We start from the raw sequence: 23,003 nt of genomic DNA on the forward strand, positions 1-23,003 counted from the left end.
TCAAATCTCTTAGATCGATAAGGAAAGAGAAAAAAATGTTGGTATGGTCAAGACGTTTGGTTAAGTAAGCATATGTTCAAGAGAGTTATCTCTCCTTAACCAGTTATTGGGTTTTGTGTAGTCCGTATTTGGTTGATATATTAGTTTTACAGTTGATTGTTCTATGGATTAATTGTGACCATGCATGTACATGCGTTTGAGAAATAGAACTTCATTAGCAAGACAGAATCTAAAATTGTTTACCAATTTTTGCATTATGGGCGAGCACTATTGCAGATAAAAAAAGACAAGACCTTCACATATTTAATTCAAAATACTTGTGTCGAAATAGTCGGTCGACTCCTTATACGAGTTTAATATTTTAATGTCAAGTTTTACCCATTTTTGTGATTTAAATAAAAACAATAATAGTTGACAGAGAGACTTTATAAAATATAATTGTCTGCAACACAAGATTTAAACATGAATTATACTCTAGTATATACTGTTGGAGAGTTACCATTGTTGAAGATGCACATTGATCAAGATGAGCAACACAGATTCTTTAGAGCCTCTATTTTATTGCATGTTTGATGTACATGTTGATAGTCCACTGATGGAAATTAAAATGAATACGAATGTGATTTCTAAAAAATAAATTAACCCCTAAATGTACCTTTTTCATGTCCTTGCCTCAAGTCAGGAACCTTGGCATAAATTATCTTTTTCAAATATCCGATGTTTGTCTCATGTTACATTTTAATCGGTTGTTTTATATCATATCTCAATGGTTTTTCATGGAATTTTTTTAGGAGATAATTTTGATGTTTTTAGGCCACACACTCTGCACATGAAAGTCATGTGGCCTGTTGCATGACAAAATATGTATCCCTATTCAACATGTCCTCATTTTCTGGTGGCAATACAAATTAATCTTTAATTACTCGATCCACTCAATTTCTAGTTTTAATTTTTTTTCGTCTTCATTATGCATGGACTGTTTGCCACTAGACGTGAACCTAAAACAGAGCAACCAATCAATAATTGTTTTAAGGAATATGTTGTGCAAATATCAGCTATTTAGGGGGGTTTTGTTTAAGTAATTCTCAAGTGTTTGAGTCTGTGGGCGATTTAGGGATTGAATGTTGAAAAGACACCTGTTTCTTGTTATAAAAAAAGAATTGTATGATGGCCTCAAAATGTATATTGGTTATGTCGTCTTTAACTGGACCATTGATGAATACTACAAATTATCAATTCATGTCATAAGCTTGGAAAAGTTGTTTATAGACGAAATCATATGATTCATTTATTTCTCGTAAGAAAATAACAGCTTCCTCAAAATGTAGAATAACCGATTCAAATGCAACTTGCCTTTTGACGCGTCAAAATGAAAATAGATTTACTTTAAAAATCAAGTTTATACACACAAAGAGGCTGACGTTACAAAGGGAACAATAAACAAAAACACAAGTCGAGGAAAAAAGACAATACCATCGCAAGGATTTTACTACCCCAGGAATAGATTTCCTTAGCTGTATTTGTTAAAATCTTTCGGAGTTTTAGGCCTTCAATACTCTTCAACTCCGTACTTTATTTGGCTTTTTTTTTACTTTTTTTATTCTAGAGTCATTAATGAGTCCTTACACTTTACGTCACTGTTTGTGGCGTTGATACATTCGTGTGACGCACAGTTTATAATTCGTTTGTGGTGTTCTTGTGTGCTGTCGTGGATTCATGGAAGGTGTCCGTTGTTATTCTGTGGTTTACATGCTGTAATGTACTATTATATTATTTATCTATGTGTTTCTCTGTCCTGAGTGTTCTTGCGTTTATTTGTACTGTATTCCTGTCACGTAATGTTGTCATTTTAGCGGTATTTTCAACATTGTCATTTAAGCGGGAGGTTCAGCTATCCATAAAACCAGGTTCAACCCACTATTTTTTCTTAAAATGTCCTTACCAAGTCAGGAATATGGCAGTTGTTATCAAATAGTCCGTTTCTATGTATGTTGGCGTTTGTTTTTTGTTGCAGTTCAGTGTTTCTGTTGTTCCGTTGTTTTCCTCTTATAGTTGATGTGTTTCCCTCGGTTTTGGATTGAGACCCGGAATTGTTTTCGCTTAATCGATTTATGACTATTGAACAGCGGTATACTACTGTTGCCTTTATTTACAGACGAAACGCGCGTCTAGCTTACAAAATTATAATTCTTGTATATATGATGAGTTTATTATTAAACATATTGTTCAAAATGCATACGGATAATTCATCAAATGGCAAGTATGTCTGACGGGGACAATTATTTTCAGCTTGGTTCAAACACAATTCTAAATTGGAATTAAATCTTTAAGGATACTATTGTATTTAGCTCATATGAATATCACATATTGGTTTGCTGCCACTGCTATACTAATAATTCCCGGGAAGAACTGTATGCAAGATTTCCCTTTGTTCCGACATTTACCATTTTTGCTTAATATATAAACATCTCGCTATCTACATTGATGATAGATTTTTTTAACTGAACCTCAAACAAAATAAGGTGAATATAAAAGTAAGGAGACGTGGTATGATTGCCAATGAAAAATGAAACAACTATCTACCTAAGTTCAAATGAAGTGGATGTAAGCAATTATAAGTAACCGTATAGCCTTCAATAATGAGAAAACCCATTCCGTATAGTCGGCTACAAAAATTTACCTTGGACAATTTGAAATATTTGCTTACGGTCCGTGTCCATGTAATCATATAAATTTATCTTCAATCGTCACCTGCCTCGAGTGCAGGTAAGTAGTTTCGATCCATGTCCGGGTCAACCGAAAGACTTGGTAGTTGCTGCTTTTCTGACAAGATCGATAAGAGAGATAGAACAATGACTGGTTGGCCGTGGGTCTGAAACATTGTCCAAGTACGGTAACATGTATTCCTGCGGCCTGTTACCTTTGAAATTAGAACGTTAAAAATTCGACAAAATGTGTCTGTCTTATTCCTCCAAAGTATGAAGTTATGACATTACAAAATCACTGACGCGGTTCCTGACGCGAAACAGGCTTAATATAAGTATGCTTTATAGTTGAAACTGCTTCCCTTACTTAATAATTTTAATTTGGACGTGCAATGTCAACAATATTTTAGTTCACCTTAGTAAAAGGTTGGAGTAAACAACGGATTCAGCTCTTATATTTCGAGGATTTTGCAATGCAATAACATTTAAAGGTACCACATTACATTTTTATAGATACGCATTTTGACAATCAATGTCTCCTTAGTGATGCTCATGGTAATTGATTCAATGCTGAGTGTCCAAAAATCAATGTAGAATATTATGTTGGAACTGGATAATCCACAAGAATAGACCATACACATTTGTTTTGTACTATATAATGTTAGCACTTGTTGTATTCACTGTTTAATACTTACTTAACAAGACTGTATACGAACGAATCTCAAAAAAACTTTAAAAGGTTTGCAGTAGTAGCGTATAAAAAGCTGACAGGCTGACTAATAAGGGAAATCAGACACTAAAAGAGGACAAAAACAAATAGCGAGATAAACGAAAACCATACAAAAAAATCTAAAAATATTGATTACAAAAGATTTGTATAATACGTGCTGCTCCAAACAAATATAGTTTGTAATTAAATGCTCAATGCACATTACTGCAGCATTCATATTATTTTTTAAAGGTCAAGCTCGAATGAACTTGAAGAACTTTCAAAAGCATGTATGTGTAAAGAAAGAACAAGATAACCCCTGTGTGAAGCTTTCATTTTTTTTAGAAAATAAAGTAATCCATCATTTTAGTGAATAACTGAAATCAAGGTATCAATTTTTATTCCTTATTTATTGCTAGGCTCGCCGTATCATCATACGTGTTGCCTTCAATGAGTAGTAGTATCCCTTCCAATGATTCCAGTTGACACCAATAGCATGAGTACTGTGTTTTCCCTTTAGGTACATCCCGTTAAGATTGGATTTATGACAGTTATTATACCACCATCCTCCTTTATACATCTCAGCACAGTTATAAGGGTAAACATCATTATCTCTATCCCTTGTAGAAAACCTATATCCATTATGACCGCCGAATGAATTACCTGTATGAAATACATTTTTTTAGTCTTAACTAGTCAGTTAGTGTCTGAAAAATAAGGATTTACTATTTATCTACTATTGTTATTATAATCATATTAAAGATTACAATATGTAAACATAGAAATGTTGTTTAAATGGTAATACCAAAGAAATTAAAAAACAAAGATGAGGCTTGAAGGCAATAACGTAATTTGGTCAATAAAATTTAAAAAAAAACATGTGAGTGCAGAGCGAATTGTACCATTTGAGAAAATAGTGTTTTAACATGTAAAGATCATTTAAACTTGAGGAGGGTGGGGTTAATTGTTTTCTTTTATCATTCTCGTTTTATCATTTTCGTACTACGCAATCATCAAATTATTTATTTTTTGTCACACCAATTTTTTTTCTTAGAACTTAACATTTAATTTAATGGGAAATACTCAAACATGCTGTTTTCCCTCTCCATGATCAAAGTTGTGACTACGTTTTAAGAAAAAACCATAACATCCCCCCTCGTCGGATTAAATGATCATTTCCTTAGCTTACTTGTTTGAAGCTACCACTGTGGCCTTAACATATCGCAGTTGATATGCTACGTTCATGCATACATTATACGGACTTCATTTACATGGTAGTGCTCCTTACGCAAAACTTCTTCAGCAGGGTTCTGAAAAAACTATTCTACACAGGTTTCGGAGTTACCATCATAATTTTGATAACCATCCATGTGGCTCTGTCTCAACTCATGAGAAACAGGGTTTCGAAGTCTTAAATCTTAAGATACCAGAAAAGTCTAAAGTGAAAATTTACAAATTGTGTCCTATTCCTTATCTTCCATTTCGTCTAAGTTTACATTTGAATGGCGGGAATCTTACAATTAAAGGTAAAGATTTACATTAATGTTGACGAAAAGATACAATTTATTATTAAACAATAACCGTTAGAGTATATGGAAAGTAGGTAAGCATCTTACTATTACCTATATTGTAATTATCATACCTATTTTTCAATGACACCAAAACAGTATTGCAATTGTATAATCCGATTTTAGTCTTTGGGATACAAACTGGTTAAAACAATAGTCTTCTAATTAGTCTTGATTTATTGTTATCAAGACGTTGAAATAAAACTCTTTTATAAGAATAAAAGTTGATGTCGGATAAAAATCAATTTGACAAAATCTATACAATCTAGACAAAAAAATATATATATACATTCAAAGACAATAATAAACCTAATTACGCAACGATAATCGAAAACGGACTGTCAGCACTGTCGTCAAAACAAATATTTGGAAAAATACTTATAGTATTCGAAACATTAGAGTGGCAAAAGAGATGCAAAAGATACCAAAGGGACATTCAAACTCATAAGTCGAAAATAAACTGACAACACCATGGCTAAAAAACCAACTCGTGATGGCGTCCGTAAAATTTACGAAGGGATATTTCAATCTCACAACTTCCTTGTGAGCAGCCACCCTCTTTATCAAGGAAATCATCATAGGAAATACAAGCCCAGGAATATCATATCAACCGGGAGATATATACTTCGTATGCACGCGCTGCAAGAATGTTGCTACATAGAAATGGAAACTTCATAATATGGAAACTGTAATCACCTTTTTTTGTCGTAAACTTTTGTTTTCAACCGTTCAACCGACCTGCTTTATCAATTTCTAGATGTAAGTCAAGATATGTGGCAGACTTAACTGTATTTGTTGTATCTTTTATTTCAAGTTCGATGGAATAGCTGCGTTCAACATAGTCACCAAATTTTGAATTATTTAGTGAGAAAACATCACCTATATGACGTAGAGTATTATATATAAATTAATAATAATTAGATTTATGGTATCTATAATATTGTAATTGTTATATTATTCTATTCAATTATCATGAATTATATTACCTGCAGTTCCAGTGTAACCAGTTACCTCCAGCTTGTACCCTGACTTTTCGTTCTTAACAACAAAATTGTTGTAGATGGCATATCGGTGGTTATTTTCAAAGTCCCACATATCTATCCGCAATATGTAATATCCCTGTTCTGTCAGTTTGTTCAAATATTCATTCCCTATATATAGTAATAGTTGCCCAATTTACAATAACAAAAAGTGTTGATATATTTCAATTAAAATATTGATGAACACATACATGTACTTCACCAAATGAACAACATTGCAAGAATATGAAATAACCAGCTACATCTCCTTTTTACTCATATCATAAGAAACTATACTGTGCTGTTAAAGTCGTAAGAAGCAAAGAATATTAAAACCTTTCGAAGCATTAAGATTTTTACCCTAAAAGCATTGTTGACATGAGCAATATTCGGAGCAACTTTTTTGGACATTTTTGGTTAGATAAAAACTTTGATGAGATTTTAGATTTGTATTTAATTGTATTTAAAAACAATTAGGCAGAACAATAATATATTAATCAACCTTACCCAACCAGAAATCTTCTTTTAAATTCCCAAAGCCATTTTTATACGACTCCCAGTCTCTGTAAAAGCCAACAAAACCATTGGTTCTTCGTTGGAATAACTGTGGAAGAAAATGCCATTAAGATATCATTTCAGAGATGAATGAAATTTGACTTCGTTACATGTATCTTTATTAATCAGGGTATACTTTCTATACCTGTTGTTTGTTCTTCAATACATTATGTTATTAGTATTATATCTCAAAACAGCATATCATACCCGTAGTTCGTTTGTGCTGATATTATTATATGTTAATTATATAGCACTCCTTTTACGAATTAACGTATTAAATGCACGAATAGCGTTTCGTTTATCATACCGAAATATCATGAAATAAAATGTTTTTCTTTAAATACATGGTAGTTTTCATTTTCATTTTTCTTTGTATAATGTATTATTCAATTTATCGAAATGTAAAAAGGAGGAGGGCTGGGTTCTAAAAACACCCAAAAAACTTGTCCTTAATCATCCTCGTCATTGAATGTCTTTGTTCATATAATGTGTTGTGTTTTTCTTTGAATAAGTAGGGTTTTGTGACAGGATATTAAGCAGTCTATTGTTGATTGGGTTGCTGCCTTCTTGACGTTTCTCCCTTTCTTCATATAAGCACGGTTCTGTGGCATTGTTGTTGCATATCAAAAGGGATTACGATATCGTACATTTGTACTTGTGGACTCTTTATTTTACGTTTTCCTTTTTTAATAACAAACATTAAACTATAGTTTATAGGTTTATCTGAATTTATTACATAAACTAATCAAACTTTTTTCAATTTTTAAATCACTTTTCTAAAACAGCACAACTTTCAGTATATATCATACAAACCGTCCAACCACCTCCGAAACTCTTCATATCACAAAAGACACGGAAACCGGAAGTTCCATCCGGGTAAATTGTATAGACCCCACTTTTGCTTTCTGACTTTTTCATGGCACCACAGTCCGAAGGTCGGGCGCCTAAACCTATATAAAAAATAATGATGATATTACTCTCGAATATGTCCTATTCTATCAATTTGCTATTTAACAAACTAAGGTACCGATTCCCTCTGGCAATGTTGATCTTAGATGAATTTAGCTATTATGTTAAGGTCCTTTTTGGTCATATAGCTTCTAATGTTTCTGCGTAGTTACGCATCCCTGGCTAACAAATATTCGGTTTAAACGTTCCTGATGAAGGTAAATCCAGAAAAGTGATTCAGACGTACTAAATGTATAATGTGTTTATTTCATTTGCAAATGATAAGTAATTTCGTGTTAACAGGCTGCCAAAACTGTCCATTTAAAATTAAATATTTTTGATAGACGGAAAACATTTTTTGTATCTACATACTTTGATCTATCCTTTTATGATAATACTTATAGTTCCATGTACAATTTTTTGTTTGTTAAAGTTTGAAAGAATAATCTCAAATAACAATTTTTTTTTAATGTAGCACATTACCTTTGGAAGGGGACACAATGCACTGACTCGTAGTTTCTGTGATAAGATTAGCCACTTTGTCTGCTACATCCCTGACACATTTCTCTACAATGAAATTGAGAATGGAAATTGGGAATATTTGAAGACATCTTATTATAATTTCAATCATTAAAACTATTGAAAACAAATATGCTAGATGTGAACTCGAAAAGTTCAAACAATATCGTCGTAAAATTGCAACAAAATGTTCTCGTAGCCGAATTTTTTATTCAAATTGTCAAAGAAGAAAATGTTTTAAACGTGGTCTTTTAAAAACGCGTGATGATTTATTGCTAAATTATATACCTATATGGAATTATTATAACTTGGTACTTGATCTAAATTTTGTTTTCGCGGTCAATGTGTTCATTGATTTCAAATCAATTTGTTCATCAAATCAAACATTATATTGTGCATTTTCCTACCTTTGTTTATTTCCTTGCCATAGCTTTGTACAAAAACGAGAAGAAAGCCGGTTAACAACAATTCCATATGCATTGTATTCCGATTTTGACTTAAAAACAAAACAAATAAATATGTTTCCTTACTACTAGTATTTTGACTACATATAATGCCATATAAATATACGTATAGACTTTTATAAATGTTGTTGCGTGTTATATGTAATATGAGAGGCATTATTTTCCTGATCATTTAATCGACTAAATTCTGTCATTCCCAAAACAGGTTCTACATTCTTAAAAGTGCTAATACGTACCAAATGTCATTGACTGTATACAGAATTAGTTTAATTTCTATTGTTATTATATTAAAGCCTCCAGTCTGGTGTGGTCTTGTGTAATAACCAATATATTTGGTAATTTCTGTTTTCCTATTTATGTATTATTAAAATTGTGTCATTTATGACAAATAAGATGTGACTAAAATTGTACAATTTGTGTCTCTTTAAAAAAAATCCAATAATTGCAAAACAGTTTTAAAAACCAAAGAGGACGATGCTCGAAAGATATAAAGCAAATGGAACCAGACAGGTTAACGGACAAATGCTAACAGATATAAAAAAAAAAGATGTGGCATAATTGCCAATAAGCCAACTCTTCACACTCCAACACTTAGCAACTTTAGGTCACCGTACGGCCTTAAACAAATAGCAAAATTCATACCGCATAGTCAGCTATAAAAAGCCCCGAAATGACAAATGTAAAACAATTCAAATGAGAAAAATAACGGCCTGAGTATTATGCACAAAACAATGAACGCAGATGAAATATGATATACAGCAACAAGCCACAACCACTTAAATGCAGGCTCCTGACTTGGGACAGGCACATAGATAATGTGGCGGGGTTAAACATGTTTCCCCCTTACCTTTAGCAATGGTGTATCATCACATCATATGAACAAACTACAAAAATCAGTTGAAAAGGACTTAACTCATCAGATCAATACAAAGCAGAAAAACAAGTAACAAAAACACAGACCGGACGTGGCATGGTATTTATACATCCCACAACAAAAAGACACTATGCACAGATCTGAGAGTACTCACAGTAAGTGACAGCTAGTTCAAAGCCAACAACAACTTATAAAAAAAATCATTTATCTAAGACTAAAATATAAATCAGTTCACATCCAACATCCAATGGATTTAGCGTAAAGACGCAAATAACAGTCAGAGAAAGACATGACATGCAATGCAAAATTACTGGTACTTACATATTGTAGAACCTTGCATGTGCATAACAATAATTTCGTTTGATTTTAAAATTTACCGATAACAAAATCAACATTTATACAAATAAAAACAATATTCAAGGATCTAATTACGGTGTTGAATTGATAACAGTTTAGAAAAAAAGTTTATTTGAAGGATCGATAAGTTTATCCGGATCGTATCTAAATTTCCAGGCTCGGTAAACATTAGGATGTGCTATCCCGTTTGAAATGAGATACAGCAAAACTTCCAAACCAATTTTTTTTTGTATTGGAAGAATTTAGTAAAGGTGTTAAGTAATTTGAGGTAACGAAATCCCTGACTTAATACAAGAAATACATAGATTACGTTCATCGAAATCAAAAACGTCACTACAGACACGGGCATAACGAACCAGTTGTGATATATAAACGCCGTAAGATGGTGCCAAATGAACATCACCATCCAAAAAAAGGAAAGTTAACAACAGAGAAAGAAAAAACTTCCCTGTTGTCGTAATTTTTTTTTTGTAGAGTTTCCCATGTGAAAATGAAATATATAAATTCAAGAAAGGACAGTTATTACCGTTTATATTTGAGTGATTTACAGGAAGTTCCTTTGGATAAACTTCGGCAGTATATTTAGAAAATTCTTGATTATTTAACGAAAAAATATCATTAAAATAACGATAAGTGTATACAAGACATGTATATGAAAACGTTAAAAAAAACAAAGAAGTTATTCAAATTTTCGTTATTTGGTGTCTGGTGGATAGTTCACTACTGGAACAATGCCCCGTAGATTGGCCGTGAAAATGTTCGTAAAAATGCTGGTGATTTTTACAGTGTTTGTCACGGTTAATTTACGGTGGGCAGTAACACTTATCCGTGACAATGCCGTGGAATGACTGTCGTGAAAAGGCTGTGAAAAGGCCGTGAAGAGGTGCAACCTGAAAACTTGGGTGAAAAGACCGTAGAAACCCTGTGAAAAAAAATGTACACCGTGAAAAAGTCGTAATAATGCATTATGTGCCCATTGTGAAAAGACCGTGAAATGTAGATATAGTACAGTATATGCCTTTATTTGTCGTGAAAAGGCCGTGAAAAGGTGCCAACTGAAAACTTTGGTAAAGAGACCGTAGAAACCCTGTGAAAAACAAAAATGTACACCGTGAAAAAGTCGTGATAAATTATGTGCTCATTGTGAAAAGACCGTGAAATGTACATGTACTACTGTGATAAACAGCCATTCACTGATTGTGAAAACTTCTGTATAATGTTAAATGTGATTTTCAGGCCATAATTTAACAAAAAATTTAAATGCTGTTTCAATCAAGTGAAGTGAAATGCCTGAAAACCTAGTGTAAACATCTACAGACAACTTATTTAAGTACAATGCAAGTGAGACTATGAAAAACCATATTAAAATGCTGTATTTTTTTAGTAATAATTGTGACAAAGAATACAAATATTAATTTTAATAGAACTGTAGTAATTATGTAAAGAAAACATAAAAGCACACACATGTCAATGTGATTAAGTAGCTAAAGTCAGCTGTAACATGCATGTATTGTAGAAATTTTGTACATCTCTTGGGTCTGATTTTACCACTAGAGCAATATTTGTCTAATGTAATCCTTCACTTCACTGCCCTTTTGAATAACTATTCCAGAAAAACATTTATAGAAGTTCCTGTTAATTCCCAGGAAATACTTTTAACTGAAAAGCTCTTCTTTCCAACTGGATTCCTGAACTATTTTATATAAAGACTGCTATATCCTTTTGCTCTTCATTCCTAAAATAAATAAAGAAACATTACATGTCTTATACATGTATATAAAAAAACTATTTATATATTCAAATTAATTTTTGGCATTTATGTACATACATGTACTTAAAACAGCTACAAAATTATTTCATGCAATACAGGACTTCACGGTTAATGACCCCATATTGAATAGGGGGCAGATTTTCATACTGAAGGTGAAAATGGTATGAAAAATACTATAAAACATCATTGAAACAGAACAGCCACTTGGAAACATGCAAATGTTTTCCCATATTTTCATACCATTTTCCAGAAAATCTGCCCCTATCCAATATGGCATCATTAGTTAACGAAGTTCTGTATTGTCAACTTATATTATTTTTTTTAGATTTTTTTAAAGACTGAAGATACTTTTAAGACAGACTATTAAATTTAAATGTTTCTTTGGAGTAATAATATGTATGGCTAAAGCCAAACTTGTCTAGACTAAGTGGCCGTAATGAGTCACAGCTATTTATTTTACAGGGGGCCAGGGGCGTAGCAACTTTTACTGCAGGCACATTCGCCATACCAATTATTTTTGAAACACCTCATTGCCATACCAATTATTCTTATGATATGGCACAAACCCTTCTAGAAAGGACATTTTGCCGTACAAATATTAAATTCTTTCCCTGCTACGCCTCTGATTAATCCCTTTTGAACTCTGTGTCCCGACGGCCAAGTCAGAAAATACTTAAATAGCTCCCGACACATTCAAAGGGGGTTACGCATCTGATTATTAGAGTGAACTCCATTTCAGAGATACTTATTGCTATTATAATCATTTCCAATTATCTATGTCTATGTCTACGTAGTGTACTGTACATAAATGTCATTTTTGTTTATGTGGCCAGTGTGAGGAAAAAGGACCCCCCCTTTTTTCCCCAAATACATAAACAAAACAAAACCGTAATCGTATTTAAAGGATCCGGTAAGTCTTAGAAAACATTAACCGAAATGATTAAAGGAATCAAGTGCAACAGACTCAAATATAAGTGAATATATCACATGCATGTTTGCGCGGTTTCTGCAAATTCAGTGAAAATCAGTTCAATGAAAATGTTCACAAACGTCATCAACATTTTGGTGATATGATGCATAAAAGAATAAAATTTGAATAACTTAACTTACCTCAAACTTGCTGTCACTCGTCTTGCATCTATAAAGTAAATATTAATCGACCTTCGGCGTCTTTCAAATTTTCAAACCTTGCGGAAATGTTACAATTACTCTAAAAGAAACACGAATCCGGATACGGTCTGATATTCTGGGAAGTTCTCGTTTTTACATGTTTCGGTTCCAATTAAAATTAATGTTTACATTGTTTATAATAATGTACAGACGAGAAGCAAAATACTTTTCTTTAAATACAAAATATTTATTGGCACAAAGTCATTAATTATAACAATGAATGGTTCCATTTAAAAGTCAGTCCTGTACAGTAGTATTGCATATAATAATATTTAAACAGACATATATTTATAATGAAAAGTTTATAGGATATTTAGAAAAAATGTGAGTGGAAATAATTAGACCATATTACAATAATCACATGGGATGTTTTAAATCTGAATTAGGATAAGAAAAAATTGACATGAAAAAATATCACGGCCTTTTCACTGGTTTCAACAACCAGTGAAAAGGCCGTGATATTTTTTATTAAGCATGAAAGGACAAATTATCACGGCCTTTTCACGGGATATTGAAAATTCACGGTCTTTTTCTAACATCATATATTTTTCACGGCCTTTAGAAATATTTTTTTTACAAAAGTCACGGGGTATTTTCACGGGGTTTTCACGGCCCTGTGATATTTCACAGACATTCACGGCCTTTTTATGGGCTGTTGTTACAGTAGTGTTTGTCTTATTGACAATCATACCACGTTTCTTTTTTTTTTTAATATGTAAACCTCACGTTATCTTTTAGTCATATACCACAGGCAAACATAAATATTTGAATTTGGCTTTTGACAATGAGCAAGATACCAAAACCATATGACATGCTATACATTTTGAGAAAGTCGATAGCGGAGCCGGTATGGAACCAACAAAAATCCTGTAATTGACGAAAAAAGAAACATATAGAGACAGCAACTAACACCGATATAATTCACGATAGAAAGTTATTAAAAACTCATATCAAAGGCTATCATTTTGTTTCATCTACTTAAGAGTCATCAGTGACGCTTGAATAAAAAACATAAGTTTATTTAACACTGTTCTATTTTAATTTTATTAAGAATCAGAAAATAAAAATAGTAAATGTTTGGTTTTCCTTGCGATCAAATAAGGATATTGTTTGAATAAAATATGTTATCAAGCAAACATCTTTGCAGAAATACAGAAATAATGCATTGCCTAGTGTGTCTCTGAAAAGTTTTTTTTTTTTTGCCTATATGAAATTTCGATAGTTAAATGCAAATGTTGAAATTAAAATGATCCACTGTGCACGTTTCAAATTGACTGACTATCTGTACATGGCGGACATCTCGAATAAAGTACTACAAAGGAAAAGTAAGAACACTCAAAATCAAAAGATAACTTAATTATATAATTTGAAGATGAGAAGGTATATTTTTACAACGGAAAGTACCAAGATCTAATATATAAATAATTAGTGTACACTTCACAAATAATACAAATAACACAAGATTGTCTTGAGTAAAAGATTCTAGGCACAGTATTTGTGTATCAATTATTTTGGCTGCTGGATCCCAATTTTTGTCACATTAACCAATTATGTCTGTTTGGGTTACTCACCAAATATTATCAATATAACGGAAATATAAACAATTTTCATACAAGTGGGAGGTTAAGCTAGCTATAAAACAAGGTCTTATCCACTATTGTTTTCGGAAAATGTTTGTATCAAGTCAGGTATATGACAGCTGTTCTTCATTCGTTCCGTTGATTGATAAAGTCTGACATTTGATTTTTGTTAATGTTTTATCGACTTCTATGGAGCTAACTTTTTATTTTTTTTTTATAACACTCCTGATCAAAAATATAACCAATCCAGCATCATAAATCTGATATATAAGTAAATAATTTACCGTATCACAAACTTTAACATGTAAATTACGCAAACGCTTCAAAGACAATAAACCATGCCCCATTGGGTGAGTCCGACATGATCTCCTTGGAATAACATTTATACATGCTTTGAAACTCTTTAACCTATCATGGTTTACTTTTACAAATTGTGACTTAGATGGAGAATTGTCTCATTAGCGCTCATACCACATCTTCTTATATCTATTGTAATAGTAATATATCAAGTATCAATCGCCATTTGTGGTTCACCTCAAACTGACCTTATCACATACTTTTAACATCATAGCACACGATAGTACCTTCTTATACTGGTGTTGACGTTGATATATGATATATGAATTGACGCGACGATAGATTGATGTTCAAATCTCTTGAATCGATTAGGAAGAGACAAATCAATGTAACAAACAGAAACTGGAGTAATCGTATGAACACCAAAAGGAGCGAGACTGGGTGCATCGACAAGGTAATGGCCTCCTGCTATTCATCATGCATCTACCGCAATGCGAGTTCACATTCAGTAAATATGTCACATTCTGGAATAGGACACTATCGGTAAAATTACAGATCAGACGACGTTACTTGTATCTAACGATCTGAGATCGATAAAACATATCGTCAGTGGATTGAGACACCGATGCGTCGTACCGGTCAACAAATCGTGATGGTGACCGTAAATGTTATGCTTTGTCGATCTCATTAGTTCTTCCTTATAACTCTGTTTGAGCAGGGTTTTTTTTGTAAGTAGGACACCCCTGTTTATGAAATCTGTACAGTGTGAAGATGCACGAGTGTAACTTACTAACTTGAATATTAAAACGCCATACGATTGGTCAGAGGATATGTTACTGATAAGAAATAGGATATCGTATCAACTGGGAGATATATTCTCCATATTCATACTCTGCTTGAATGTTGCTACATAGAAATGGAAAGTTCACAATAAGTTATAATATGAGGCAGCCATAAAGTTATATGTGACATCCTTAATTTTAAGTTCGATGGGATAGATGCGTTCAACATAGATACCAAACTTTAAATCATTCAGTGGGAGGATATCATTTATCTAGCGGAATTTGAAATTAAAGGATTATGGTTTTTTTTTTCATTCTTCCTCAGGAAGTAAATAAATTGTGTGTTCCGAGATGGAAATTCCAAAATAAATCAGGAATTACTCTTTCCCAACGTGAATGGCAAATTTATCAAACCTTCATCATAATGAAATGCTTGTACGAGTTGCTTGACTGTTAGGGAATATCTGTTAAACAAATGACGACGGATATGTTCTGATTGACATAACCACAAACCGTCATCTTTTTCTTGGAATTGACCTATTTAATTGTAAATAGTTAAATAACGCTATTGATATATAATTTATTATTGTTTTTATCATCATACAACTTTCACCGATCCATTATGTTTCGAGGCATAGCTATGCAAATAGATGTAAGTATAAATAAAACGAGATATAGGATATGCGTCAATAATACAGCAATCTAACTGCAACCATATTTAAAAGACACCTAAAGGGCAATATGCCAATGTCAACAATAGGCAAGTGTCTGTACATAATTCAAGGGAAGATTAAATCGTCTCTACGCCAAAAAAATAACATTCTTTAAGATATGACGTACGACTACCATTGATGCGGTTCCTGACTTAAGACAGGCACATATGAGTATAAAGTCATAGTATATGTACATTCTCCGCTGCTTGTGTTACTTGCTAATTTTAAGTTGAACATGCATTGTAAACAATGGTTTCAACGATGTAAAAAGAAAGTAAGGCAACAAATTCAACACTCGGTTGCCAAAAAAAGTTTCCAAAAGGGAATGCATCTAATAACCCCCAACTGATTAATAACTATGATTACAGAATTTAAAGATTTAATTTTTGTTCTTTTCTATTGCAGTGTTTGGTGTATCAGCCGTTTAATACGTAGTTAACAAGACTGCATATAATTTATAAACCTTGAATATGCTTTATAGGGTAGCTAGTATGGTATAACAAGCCGTTCTTTAAGTAGGTAAATCAGACATCTGATCTATATGGAATACAAATCAGAAAAGATAGAATAATTCCTTACGAAAAGAAAATTTATTTTACATGCATTTAAAGCTATTGTATGTCTAGCCAAAACCGGTACTGACATTCCAATACGATACACATATCCTGCTTTGAAAACTACAGCCATCATATTGCTCAGTGAATAAGCCGATAAAAGGTCAACCTTGATGAATATTAAAGCACATAGAAACAAGTGTCTACAACCAGAAAGAACACACGAATCCATGTGTGTCGATTACATGAAATAAATATACATGGAAGTGAAAAAAAACAGAATAACTATTTGTATATTTATTGTTACAATTTGCTAGACTCGCCGTATCATCATGCGTGTTTTTTTCAATGAGTAGTTGTATCCTTTCCAGTCATACCAATTGACACCATCAGCATAGCTACTATGTGTTCCCATGAGATATCTCCCGTTCAGATTGGAGCGATGACAATTTGTATACCACCATCCTCCTTTAAACAACTCGGCACAGTTCTTGCTATACGTATCATTATCTCTGTCCCATGTAGAAAATTTATTTCCATTATGTTTGCTTAATGAATCCCCTGTAAAAAATAGATATCTTACAAAAAAAATATATAATCTTATCTTGCCAACAGGTTTGAGAATAAAATGCTTCTTTTTCAAACTGTAGTAAATAAAACTGGATGTTAATGTTTCATGAAATTATATATTAATAATGTTCCCCGTGTTGTGCATATTTTATCTATCCAAGGTACAAGGGCAATAATTAAAATAACTCATTAAAAATATTTGACCAGCACTTATTTTCGAAAGTGTAAAAGACATTGCTAATATAAAATTTATGATCTAAGTTTCATAAAATACTGGCAAATATTGTACACATGAGAGCGCTAACAATGCAATTTTTCATATAATTAATGTTTCCAACGGGCATAACTCTTTTAAAAATAATTGATTGGCATTGATTTTCGAACTCGTCCAAGACATTGTTGATATAAACCAATGATATAATATTCATAAAAATCAGGCAAGAATTGTACAAATGAGAGCGCTAACGATGCAATTTTCCATACAAATAATGTTTCCAAGGGGCGTAATGTTTATAAAATAATTGATCGGCACTGATTTTCAAACTTGTTTAGGGCATTGCTGATATAAACTATTGATGTAAGTTTCATAAAAATCTGGCAAGAATTGTACATGTGATGGCGCTAACAAGACCGGACGGACGCACCGACGGCCAGACGAACGAACAGACGGAAGGACGGACGCCCGGTATTTATATGTCCTCCGCAACGCGTTGCATAGGAGACAATAACAAGGAGACACATACTTAACTTTATCAAATATTTTACATAAATTGCATTTTTTTCCAGACTGAATCTTATGTCAAAATTTATTATGGTTTCTGAGGAGTAGCAATAACATGCAAAAGTAAAATATTAGAACATGATCTTGACCTTATTTTCATTTTAATGGACAAAGGACTTCATATTAATAAAAACTTAGCCTCTTTCATTCACGGGGCAGAGTTATAATTTACTTTCTTTTATGTGGAATACATAAGGGGAAATCACTTTCATGTGGAATCTATGGATGACTTCCGCCAAACTTGTTTTCGACATCCTGAAGATGTAACGAGCAATTTGTAAAAATGATTTTGTCTATATCTTTTACGGTTGGATGTTGCAGTGATAATAAGATAAACAGTGTCTTTTGAGATAAGTCTTACAGTAAAATTGTTCTGTTTAACATGATGGGTTTTAAAAATGAAATAACTGTTCGATATCATATACCAAATATCTAACCAACATCTCGCAGAGCCAAAATACTTCGCAAGGTATTAAAGTGGTGGAAGAAAAATAAGTATAATCAAAACAAAGCCTATAGGTCTTACCACTGAAAAATTGGGAAATGTTATGATAACAGTATTCAGAACGAACCCTTTAGGTATTTCCACAAAAAGGTGGAAAGACCTAATAATCAGAACAAACCCTATCGGTCTTTCCACGAAAAGAGGAAAGACCTTATAATCAGAACAAATCCTAATAATTAGAACAAACCCTATAGGTCTTTCCACGAAAAGGTGGAAAGACCTAATAATCAGAACAAACCCTATCGGTCTTTCAACGAAAAGGGGAAAGACCTTATAGTCAGAACAAATCCTATCGGTCTTTTCACGGAAAAGTGAAAAAAACCTAATAGTAAGAACAAACCTTATCGGTCTTTCAATAGAAAGGTAGAAAGACTTAATAATTTAACAAACAATGTAACTGAAATGTTGGTCAAATGTAATTAAAAGGGAGGCGAAATTTACTTAAAAGGACATTCAAATTCATCAGAGGAAAAGAAACTGACAACGCCATGGCAAAAAAAAGAAAAAGACCAAAAAGATAAACAACAGTATACAAAATACAACATAGAAAACTAAAGGCTGAGCAACACGAACCCCACCAAAACCCGAGGGTGATCTCAGGTGCTCCGGAAGGGTTAAACAGATTCTACTCCACATCTGGCAATAAAATTAAATGAATAAATCAGGAAGGCGATTTTGCCACAGGGGTTATCAAATATATTTCTTTTGTACAGTTTCTGTTCAAAATGGTTAATTGTATGAATCCGATAATAAGAATACAATCACTTCAAAGAAAAGATGGTTAATTGTATGAATCCGAAGATAGAAATACAAAGACTTCAAAGTTAAAAAAAATATATACTGTGATGCTAAGGAAAATGGCGGTTTTAAATGACGGCTTCGGACGCATGAAATTTATAACGTGCTTTTTTTCATTTTTTAAAAGAAATGGTACTTTATAACAAATTGTTTGGTCAGATAAAACATAAAATAAACTTTAAACATTAAAGCTATTTGTGCATTAAATACATGTACCTTGTTTATTTTCAAATATTATTGTTCAAAGATATCCTTACAAGGCAATTCGACAGTTTTTGTAGTTTTCCTTTAAAAGGAATATAATGGATTTTAATCAAGTTTTACTATTAAAGAGTCTTTTTATGGCTTGATTTTTGCTCAGCATTGAAGATCATGCTTTGACCTATGCCTTTACGAGTGAATTACGTGTACGTCCTAGTTTTTTATTCTATGATAATTATTTGTCGCATTGACAATCATATAACATTTCCTTCTTTTTATATACAATGGCAAAAAGATATATGGGGTCTTAAATTCTAGATTGATGACTTAACTGTCGACACTTCATTTGTATCGTCAAAAGAAATAAAGTAACTTCAGAACATATAGACAGGGCACATGATCTCACTAAAAACCGGTAGTGACTTCACCTACGGCCTTCAACAGACAACCAAAAAGGACAACCACCTACAGGATTCTTGACAAGTCATTTAAACATTGGCCAGGTAACACTTATAAGTATAATGTCTTGTTGAAATATTTTACAGTATCACTGGTCTTGCCAAAATATCGGCTTCTTCTGATTTGTTTTCTAATCTTTCTAGTGTTTTATTATTCAATTCTTATAATTATGAATTATATTACCTGCATTTCCAGTGTATTTAGCTACCTCTAGCTTGTATCCTGACTGTTCGTTTTTAACAACAAATGTATTATAGATGGCATATCGGCGGTTATAACTAAAGTCCCACATATCTATCCACAGTTTGTAATATCCCTGTTGAGTAAGTTTGCTCAAATACTCATTGCCTGTTCGAAAAATGTTGCTATGACTAAATGTTTTTGATATCTGCCAGTGTAACTGAGACTATTTATTTACTTCCTTAATTGGTAATATTTCATCCATCTTAAATAACCATGAATGATATAGTCACTATGTATAATAACATCCTATTTTTATTGTATTTTAAGAAACCTTAAGGTGCTAAATGTGTCAATAACCACTCAATATTATTTAAGCATTGTTTAAATGAATAAATAATTACATATTGATATAATTTTTCTATGTCAATGCAAGCGAGAAGAAGACAGATATATCCTTACCCAACCAGAAATCTCCTTTTACATTTCCAAAGCCTTCTTTATACGCCTCCCAGTCTCTGTAGAATCCAACATAACCATTTGTTCTTCGTTGAAATACCTGTGGAAGTATAAGCTTAACACTTCTCAATAATACTCAATATAGTCCACCGATAATATTTCAGAATTGAATGAAAATTTATTACGCTACATATCTTCTATCGGCCATGTGACAATTTTTATATCTTTTGTGCGTTGTTTTTGCAGTAGAATATGTTATAACTATTAAGAGTTCGAATTTGTAGTCTAAAATTGTTGCTATTTAAGTATTTGGGATGCTGTATCGGTGACATATCCTTTTACTCCTATTAAACGCCGACTACAGTGACGCTATTTTGTTACAACAAGAGTAATATTAAAGAGCCTGTGGATGAATTTGCGCAATTAATTTCATGTATGACAGGTCGTTTTGAAACTAAGACATTTTCACATATGTGATTTACCTTTCAAGATACATATCTTATGTCATTTTTCACTTTTTGCAGTATAGAAAACTAACAAGGGCTGTGTATGATGGGGCTTCAACGAATAAACAATCCATTTTTGTAAAACACAATTGAATTCTCTGTAAATTCAATTCTTTGCAAAATTTAATAAATCAATCTTTTTTTTTTTATCTTTATTCTATTGTTCTCTACTCTTCATAAAAGCACAAATGATTATGCTAAATCAATTAATGAAAAAAAAAACTTTCAAAAGTTGACAAGCTTTATTTAAAAAAAGCTACATGTCTAATATCACTGTACAACGATTTATTATTTACATATTATAATTGTGTTCTTCTCATTGATGCGCATTTACGCTAATGAACCAACTATGACTGTATAATCTATGTAACTGGTGAATTATCAAATCATGGATTTTGTTACCATAAATTTCTTAAAACTTATCCTAAATTCTTTCGAAGATTTAAAGATGTGGTTTGTATTTTGGTTTATGGATATTATTATTTTGTCACTGAACAAGGTCATGCTTATCTCAAACTGTTTATGACATCTTTACTAAAATCCGTTGGATACGTACTGAGTGATAATTCAGTGTGGTAGAACATGATTTTCTTATTATGGAACGACCATTTGTACCATTTTCCTGTACCAAGTCAAGAATATGACAGTTCTTTTCCATTCGTTTAATGTGTTTGAGCTTTTGATTTTGACATTTGTTAAGGGAATTTCCGTTTTGAATTTTCCTTGGTAGTTCGGTATTTTTGTTCATTTACTTTTGATTTCCTTGAGGGGAAATGAATTATTTGGCCGGGTAAGAACTGAAAACAAATAATTGCACAAAAAAGGATGAAAATGAATATTCTGCAAAACAAAAAAGCAGGAAACAAATGTGTACAAAAGTGAAAATACATTTTCCCCCGGCCACGTCGAAGAAAACAATTTAGCATGCGTAGCATCAGATAAAAGAAATAAGCAATCCGGAAAAATCCTCCCTTCCCCTAGAATATCAAATTGTCTTCCTCTCACTTGTTATTGGCTTAGAACAAGCGTTCAGATGAGTGTAGCCATTTCCACATGAATTTTACAGTTCGTTTTTATGTTGTCATGTTACCGTAAAACCTATAATCACGTTGTCTTTTATCATCAATATTCATGATATCAATAGCTTTTCTATATATTTCCCCCTGTCCCATACTGCTATTTAGAATAAAAGGATCCATGCTGTCTGTAATCGTTTTATTCATGTAAGCTTTCAAGATTTACTTCAATCTTCAAATTGTTTATGTGTTTGTTGATTCTAAACAGTATCCACAAGATGAAATTCTATAAAAGTAATATCATGGTTATTTTGGAGTAAATGCTGGGTTCGAAATTACTCTTCGCCACATAACAATCAATTTCAATGATACACTACTAACATATGTTATATATAAATTAAGGAATTTCACTCAGTCAATACGTTATATATGGACCTGTTAGATTATATCAACACTCGCTTTTTGTCCTCGGTCAATATGAACTGAAAAGGTACATATATACCTTATTGCTCTCGTCAAAAGTCCATAATTGATAAATATATATCATACAAACCGTCCAACCTCCTCCGTAACTTTCCATATCACAAAAGACGTAAAAGCCGGAAGATCTATCAGGATAAATTTTTATAGACCCCACTTTTGTATCTTGACTCCTTCAAATCACCACAATCAGAAAGTCGGGGACCCAAATCTAAATTAAAAATCATATAATGCAGATTATGATAAATAATGCTTTTTCTCTAAAATATTTCTTTCTTATATGTTAATATCAAAACGCTAAGTACATTGTAATTTCATTTCATCAGATCATGATGTGAAAAGGTTCAGTATGATCTGTTGAAAGACTTGGTGTCCGCCGTTAACGACAATGAAAATAATCTTTGGTGTATCTATTTTTTAAAATGTGATCGATCATTCCATCTGCCTACCTTAATGGCTGCAA

General features: G+C 32.4%; 2 protein-coding genes across 2 annotated transcripts; both read right to left on the bottom strand.

Moving 5' to 3' along the window:
* Nucleotides 1-3,797: 3,797 nt before the first annotated feature.
* On the bottom strand, nucleotides 3,798-8,597 carry LOC127729947 (techylectin-5A-like). Its single transcript, XM_052237931.1, has 6 exons — nucleotides 8,431-8,597; nucleotides 7,988-8,071; nucleotides 7,370-7,506; nucleotides 6,509-6,605; nucleotides 5,969-6,133; nucleotides 3,798-4,077 (listed from the first exon to the last, which is right to left on the bottom strand). Exons 1-6 carry the CDS (start codon nucleotides 8,501-8,503, stop codon nucleotides 3,830-3,832), a joined length of 804 nt encoding a protein of 267 aa, XP_052093891.1. The 5' UTR covers nucleotides 8,504-8,597; the 3' UTR covers nucleotides 3,798-3,829.
* Nucleotides 8,598-16,867: 8,270 nt separating this feature from the next.
* Nucleotides 16,868-22,735, bottom strand: LOC127729950 (ficolin-2-like). The gene is made up of 4 exons (XM_052237934.1): nucleotides 22,614-22,735; nucleotides 20,542-20,638; nucleotides 20,083-20,247; nucleotides 16,868-17,146 (listed from the first exon to the last, which is right to left on the bottom strand). Exons 1-4 carry the CDS (start codon nucleotides 22,638-22,640, stop codon nucleotides 16,899-16,901), a joined length of 537 nt encoding a protein of 178 aa, XP_052093894.1. The 5' UTR covers nucleotides 22,641-22,735; the 3' UTR covers nucleotides 16,868-16,898.
* Nucleotides 22,736-23,003: the final 268 nt, after the last annotated feature.

This window comes from Mytilus californianus, unplaced genomic scaffold, assembly GCF_021869535.1.
Source record: "Mytilus californianus isolate M0D057914Y unplaced genomic scaffold, xbMytCali1.0.p SCAF_2, whole genome shotgun sequence".
NCBI classification, from domain to species: Eukaryota; Metazoa; Mollusca; class Bivalvia; order Mytilida; family Mytilidae; genus Mytilus; species Mytilus californianus.

Bases quoted from the DNA above. Each gene is read 5' to 3' on its own strand.
- LOC127729947 (XM_052237931.1), bottom strand. From the start codon at position 8,503: ATGCATATGGAATTGTTGTTAACCGGCTTTCTTCTCGTTTTTGTACAA. The intron at 7,507-7,987 runs GTAATGTGCTAC...TTTTTTATATAG, and splicing joins CATTGTGTCCCCTTCCAAAG to GTTTAGGCGCCCGACCTTCG. The intron at 6,134-6,508 runs GTAAGGTTGATT...TACTATATATAG, and splicing joins AAAAGAAGATTTCTGGTTGG to GGAATGAATATTTGAACAAA.
- LOC127729950 (XM_052237934.1), bottom strand. From the start codon at position 22,640: ATGGAAAGTTACGGAGGAGGTTGGACG. The intron at 20,639-22,613 runs GTTTGTATGATA...ATACTTCCACAG, and splicing joins GTTACGGAGGAGGTTGGACG to GTATTTCAACGAAGAACAAA. The intron at 20,248-20,541 runs GTAAGGATATAT...TTTTTCGAACAG, and splicing joins AAAAGGAGATTTCTGGTTGG to GCAATGAGTATTTGAGCAAA.